This window comes from Heptranchias perlo, chromosome 43, assembly GCF_035084215.1.
Source record: "Heptranchias perlo isolate sHepPer1 chromosome 43, sHepPer1.hap1, whole genome shotgun sequence".
NCBI lineage: Eukaryota > Metazoa > Chordata > Chondrichthyes > Hexanchiformes > Hexanchidae > Heptranchias > Heptranchias perlo.
The window spans coordinates 4,617,498-4,624,997 of record NC_090367.1 but is presented as its reverse complement, the minus strand read 5'-3'; the positions used below and the strand labels follow the sequence as shown (position 1 = coordinate 4,624,997).

Here is a 7,500-nt window from a genome sequence, read left to right as displayed (position 1 = left end):
CCGTGACACGACACTACACAACACACACACACACGCCGTGACACGACACTACACAACACACACACGCCGTGACACGACACTACACAACACACATACACACGCCGTGACACAACACACACACGCCGTGACACGACACTACACAACACACATACACACACACGCTGTGACACGACACTACACAACACCACACACACGCCGTGACACGACACTACACAACACACATACACACGCCGTGACACGACACTACACAACACACACACACACACGCCGTGACACGACACTACACAACACACATACACACGCCGTGACACAACACACACACACGCCGTGACACGACACTACACAACACACATACACACACACGCTGTGACACGACACTACACAACACACATACACACGCCGTGACACGACACTACACAACACACACACACGCCGTGACACGACACTACACAACACACACACACGCCGTGACACGACACTACACAACACACACACACGCCGTGACACGACACTACACAACACACATACACACACACCGTGACACGACACTACACAACACACACACACGCCGTGACACGACACTACACAAAACACACACACCGTGACACGACACTACACAAAACACACACACCGTGACACAACACTACACAACACACATACACACGCCGTGACACAACACACACACACGCCGTGACACGACACTACACAACACACACACACACACACACACACACACACACGCGCCGTGACACGACACTACACAACACACACACACACGCCGCGACACGACACTACACAACACACACACGCCGTGACACGACACACATACACACGCCGTGACACAACACACACACACGCCGTGACGCGACACTACACAACACACACACACGCCGTGACGCGACACTACACAACACACACACACGCCGTGACGCGACACTACACAACACACACACGCCGTTACACGACACTACACACAACACAAGCCGTTACACGACACTACACACAACACAAGCCGTTACACGACACTACACACAACACAAGCCGTTACACGACACTACACACAACACAAGCCGTTACACGACACTACACAAAACACAAGCCGTTACACGACACTACACACAACACAAGCCGTTACACGACACTACACACAACAGAAGCCGTTACACGACACTACACACAACACAAGCCGTTACACGACACTACACACAACACAAGCCGTTACACGACACTACACACAACACAAGCCGTTACACGACACGACACTACACACAACACAAGCCGTTACACGACACTACACACAACACAAGCCGTTACACGACACTACACACAACACAAGCCATTACACGACACTACACAACACACACACACACTAACCGTTACATGACACTACACAACACACACACAAACCGTTACACGACACTACACAAACACACACACGCCGTTACACGACACTACACACAACACAAGCCGTTACACGACACTACACACAACACAAGCCGTTACACGACACTACACACAACACAAGCCGTTACACGACACTACACACAACACAAGCCGTTACACGACACTACACACAACACAAGCCGTTACACGACACTACACACAACACAAGCCGTTACACGACACTACACACAACACAAGCCGTTACACGACACTACACACAACACAAGCCGTTACACGACACTACACACAACACAAGCCGTTACACGACACTACACACAACACAAGCCGTTACACGACACTACACACAACACAAGCCGTTACACGACACTACACACAACACAAGCCGTTACACGACACTACACACAACACAAGCCGTTACACGACACTACACACAACACAAGCCGTTACACGACACTACACACAACACAAGCCGTTACACGACACTACACACAACACAAGCCGTTACACGACACTACACACAACACAAGCCGTTACACGACACTACACACAACACAAGCCGTTACACGACACTACACACAACACAAGCCGTTACACGACACGACACTACACACAACACAAGCCGTTACACGACACTACACACAACACAAGCCGCTACACGACACTACACACAACACAAGCCGCTACACGACACTACACACAACACAAGCCATTACACGACACTACACAACACACACACACACACACACTAACCGTTACATGACACTACACAACACACACACAAACCGTTACACAACACTACACAAACACACACACAAACCGTTACACGACACTACACAAACACACACACAAACCGTTACACGACACTACACAAACACACACACAAACCGTTACACGACACTACACAAACACACACAAGCCGTTACATGACACTACACAACACACACACGCCGTGACACAACACTACACAACACACACACACACAGTGACACGTCACTAAACACACATACACACACGCCGTGACACGACACTACACACACACATACACACACGCCGTGACACGACACTACACACACACACACACACACACGCCGTGACACGACACTATACACACACACACACACAAACCGTTACACGACACTACACAACACACACACAGCCAAGGCCAGTTTATCTCAAGGTCAGAAAAAATGACTGGCTTTTTTCTAAAAGATCATTCAGCTTTGATTTGTTGGTGTTTCACACAGAGTCTGACCCAAGCACACAGCGTTCAGGTGGGGAGTGTCTGTGGATAGCCCCCAGCAGTGAGTATTGTGGCCGATTCCCCCCCGTCCTTCCTAACACCAGCCCAGCAGCACTGAGGACAATCATAGGAGCTTGCTGCTATACCACTGAAAACCAGTTACCAGGGACTAAACCTGCTAGTTTTACGGCTCAGTTACGTGCCAGGCCGTCAGCAAGGGAAACAAGTCTGAATCCAGCCCTCAAGATGAGAGATCTCTCTGGTCTTCAAAGACCCCACTCCCCTGCCTCCGAGTCAGAAGGTCACGGGTTCGAGTCCCACTCCAGAGACTTGAGCCCATAATCCAGGCTGACACTCCCAGGGCAGTACTGAGGGAGTGCTGCACTGTCGACGGAGCCGTCTTTCGGATGCGATGTTAAACCGAGGCCCCATTTGCCCTCTCGGGTGGACGTAAAAGATCTCATGGCACTATTGGAAGAAGAGCAGGGGAGTTATAGCCAATATTTATCCCTCAACCAACATCACGAAAACAGATGATCTGGTCATTATCACATTGCTGTTTGTGGGATCTTGCTGTGCGCAAATTGGCTGCTGCGTTGCCCACATTACAACAGCGACCACACTTCAAAAGTGTACTTCATTGGCTGTAAAGCACTTTGGGACATCCAGAGGACGTGAAAGGCGCTATATAAATGCAAGTTCTTCCTTGCTGAAAGCACTCACCGATCTGGAGACAGACGAGATTTCCCTTCCTGTCTTCGTGTAGCAAGACATCCGAACCATGAACATTCCCAGATTCTGATTGATGGGAGACTCCGGCATCAGGAGCCAGAGGGAGATCCTGTACGGCTGTCCATATATCATCACCTGGAGGAAACGGGGAGGAGCTGTCACTTGACATTATGCCCTGGTGTCCAGCCCCCTCTGCTGCCCTCGGTAACCAGACCCAGTCTGGGCCACGGACCTCTCCACGGTCGCTGTCAATTTACCCCCCAAAAAAAAAATTGTCCAACAGGACAACTGAGGTGAGGAATCAAACTAACTTTGAACAATGGCCGAACGGTGCAATTTGTTCAGCTGAATGCTTGAGGCAATTGTTTTTCAACCCGGATGGAATCACGGCCAATCCAAACGGAGAAGTGTTCAGCCATCACTGTGTGGGGCGGGTTTGATGGACCAGCTCCTCTTTTCCCGCCCGTCAATTTTGTATGTTCATAAACGCCTCTTCGCGGGGTACTGTGGCTTAAGTGACTGGATGTGTTCACAGTTGAGCTGACTGGAAACTTTACGGGAAAACGGGTGGTGGAATAGCTTACAGCCACAGTCAGGTGAGATTGCAAGAGTAGAAAGGGCTACGTTTGTAAAACGCATCTATAAAATAGCTTAGTATTAGATTGAGACTCTTACTTTGTCTACCTGAGTTAGAAGAAACTTTCAACTGTAAATATACGACCATTACCAATCAATCTCCCATGGCTCAATGCACAGGTGTAGTCTTGAAGTCAAGGATGTCATTCAGTCACTATTTTGAACTTGTATATTCTGACCTACTTTTTAGATGATACTTTTGACAAAACACACGACAATTTGGAAAGTGGACTTGGTTGGAGCGTAGGGGCTGCTCTCCTGAGCGGTTGAGATGCAAAACTAGGTGCTTATACTGCCCCGATTGATGGCAGGGTGTCATTACAATGTGACAAGTTTACATAGGCAGCTCCCATTATAAATGTGGACATAGGAATTTATAATGGAGAAAGTTAACAGGGAATGTGCACAGATACAAAATTTGTTGTACATTTCATAGATATCACTGATGGATTATTTGCTTGTACAGGTACAAAAAGGCTAATGGAATATTAGCCTTTATCTCAAGGAATTTGGGATAAAGAAGTGAGTTTCAGTTGTCCAGAGCCTCGGTTAGACCCCATCTGGAAATACTGTGTTCAGTTCTGGGCGCTGCCCCTCGGGAAGGATATATTGGCCTTGGAGGGGGTGCAGTGCAGATTCACCAGAATGATACCGGGGCTAAAAGGGTTAAATTATGAGGACAGGTTGCAGTGACTAGGCTTGTATTCCCTCGAGTGTAGAAGATTAAGGGGTGATCTAATCGAGGTGTTTAAGATGATTAAAGGATTTGATAGGGTAGAGAGAGAGAAACTATTTCCTCTGGTGGGGGGGGGGGGTGGGGGGAGTCCAGAACAAGGGGGCAGAACCTTAAAATTAGAGCCGGGCCGTTCAGGGGTGATGTCAGGAAGCACTTCTTCACACAAAGGAGGGGAAAATCTGGAACACTCTACCCCCACCCCCCCAAAAAAAGCTGTGGATCAATTGGAGCTTTCAAGACTGAGATGGATTGATTTTTGTTGGGTAAGGGTATGAAGGGATATCGAGCAAAGGTGGGAAATGGAATTCAGGTGCAGATCAGCCAATGATCTAATTGAATGGCGGAACAGGCTCGAGGGGCAGAATGGCCTCCTCCTGTTCCTATACTGTACAATGTTTGTCCAATAAAAGTCATTTGATATCTTAAACTAAAAAAACACAAGGTTCTGATGTGACGCTATCAGTTTCAAAGCCTGAAGTGAGAGCTGATGGAGACACAGGAGACCCGCACAGTAAGGGCAGTTTTTGATTCCCTGAGCACGTTACCTAGATCTCAAGGTAAGGGGTAGACACTCGAAGGTACGGGGAGCTGTGGCTCGCCCACGGCCGATCTAAGATACAAGGCGCTAAAAGGTTTACCTAGATCCAAACCCTGACTGGGCTCTCTCTAAGTGGATGTCTGTCTCTCCTCCTCGGTGGCGTGCTAACTGCTCCTGTACAAGCATCAAACCCAGGATAAACCGCCTCGGCGATGGTCCTACCTTTTCCCTTCCGTTTCGGAGCAGAGACACATTCCCGACGGGATAGGAGCAGAGCAGGTCGGCTGAGTCACAGTCTGTCCTGTCAATCAGAGGGCAGAGAATTAATCGGGTACGAGCAGATCTCCGGTGGGGCGCCTTCAGGGCTTCCCCAGCCGTGCGCGCGCGCGCAGGGGTGGGGGGGGGGGGGGCTGGCCGTGACGCCCCCCAAAGTCGAATTGCCAGCCGAAACTCAGCACCAGGAATAACAAGCACTTGGGCTGCCGGCACAACAGAAGAGAGGAGAGGAGGCGAGGGGAAAAAAAAAAAAAGAGACTTTCGTGGGCTGGGTTTGACAGTCGATGGGAGGGTTTACCTGTAACTGTAGTGGACTGGGGTCGTGAAGCTGACAGATGGCATGTAGGAGTAGTAGAAGCTGCCGTACAGGAAGACCGACATCCAGAGCAGCAGCAGGATCACGCTGATGAGGATGGCTGTCTGTAGGAGAGTCCGTCGCATCCGCAGCATCAACTCAGCCGCGTGATCCTGGATCCAAGTAATCCAGTTACTCATCTTCAGGACTCCCCCAGCCACCTGGAAGAACAAGAGAGGAGGATTGAACACGGAGCGGACTCCCGTTTAAACTGAGCCTTTCACCGCCTCAGGACGTCCCAAAGCACTTTACAGCCAGTGAAGTACTTTTTGAAGTGTAGTCACTGTTGTAATGTAGGAAACGCAGCAGCCAATTTGTGCAGAGCAAGATCCCACAAACAGCAATGTGATAATGACCAGTTAACCTGTTTTTTGGTGGTGTTGGTTGAGGGATAAATATTGGCCCCAGGACACCGGGGAGAACTCCCCCCTGCTCTTCTTCCAATAGTGGCTGTGGGATCTTTTAGATCCACTTGAGAGGGCAGACGGGGCCCTCGGTTTAACGTCTCATCCGAAAGACGGGACTTCCGCTAGTGCAGCACTCCCTCAGTACTGGCACCGGGAGTGTTGGCCTGGATTACGGGCTCACGTCTCTGGGGTGAGGCTCAAACCCATGGCCTTCTGACTCAGAGGCAGGAGTGCTACCCACGTGGATAGCTTACTGGACTGTCCTCCTTTTTTTGGGGGAGGGGGGGTTTCTCGGGGGTCATGGTGGTTCCACGATCAGGTGACAGGTCCTCCAAAGCAAGCCGACCCTCTCCCCCGAAGCTAGGGAGGTCTGCAAAGCACTGAGCACTCAGTCTGCCTCACCAATTGGACCAAAACGGGTTAGAGCTGTCTGTGGGGGAAAGGTGAGGGGAATTGTGATTCATCCAACTCAGCTCCGGGCAACCCCGAAAAACCAAACGGCTGGGGTTCTCTGTGACAGTTTTCACTCAGGTGGTGGGGAGGGGGGCGATCTCTGCGCTCCTCCAATCCTGGCCTCTCACCCATCCCTGATTTCCATCGCTTCACCATTGGCGGCCGTGCCTTCAGCTGCCTGGATCCTAAGCTCTGGAATTCCCTCCCTAAACCTCTCCACCTCTCTCTCCTCCTTTAAGACGCTCCTTAAAACCTCCCTCTTTGACCGAGCTTTTGGTCACCTGTCCTGATGCGGCTCGGTGTCAAATTTTGTTTGATAGTCGCTCCTGTGAAGCCCCTTGGGACGTTTTACGACGTTTAAAGGTCCTATATAAATGCAGGTTGTTGGTATCCCTCTATTGGGAGTGTGTACTCCATATCAAGCAGACAGAAACTGCCTTGGATGGGAGATAATGGGTTTCCACATTCATCAGATGGATACCTGATTGGCCAAATGAAGCAGTGTCAAGGATGTGTGTCCTTACAAATATTCAAATCTACTTCAGGGTACATGCTGACCTGGAAGGGAGGGAGGGAGGGAGGGAGGTCCATCTCTCCCTCCCGTCCCCTCCTGTCCCAAACATGCAGCAACACCAGCCAAGGAACTCCCTAATTGCTCAGCTGGCTACGGCAGTGAGTGGTTGAATTTCTGGTATCAGTCGGTCCTGCGCGGGGCCCGGGTGG

At 50.3% G+C, this 7,500-nt stretch overlaps 1 protein-coding gene across 2 annotated transcripts in view; it reads right to left on the bottom strand.

Annotated features, from left to right (window-relative positions):
* bscl2 (BSCL2 lipid droplet biogenesis associated, seipin) overlaps positions 1–7,500 on the bottom strand; it is a 73,620-nt gene that overhangs the window by 61,793 nt on the left and 4,327 nt on the right. For both annotated transcript variants that reach the window (XM_067975658.1, XM_067975657.1), the window contains exons 2-4: positions 5,861–6,078; positions 5,509–5,587; positions 3,368–3,511 (exon numbers count right to left, since the gene is read on the bottom strand). In XM_067975658.1, coding sequence (XP_067831759.1) covers positions 3,368–3,511; positions 5,509–5,587; positions 5,861–6,078 — 441 coding nt within the window. The remainder of the gene's footprint in view (positions 1–3,367; positions 3,512–5,508; positions 5,588–5,860; positions 6,079–7,500) is intronic.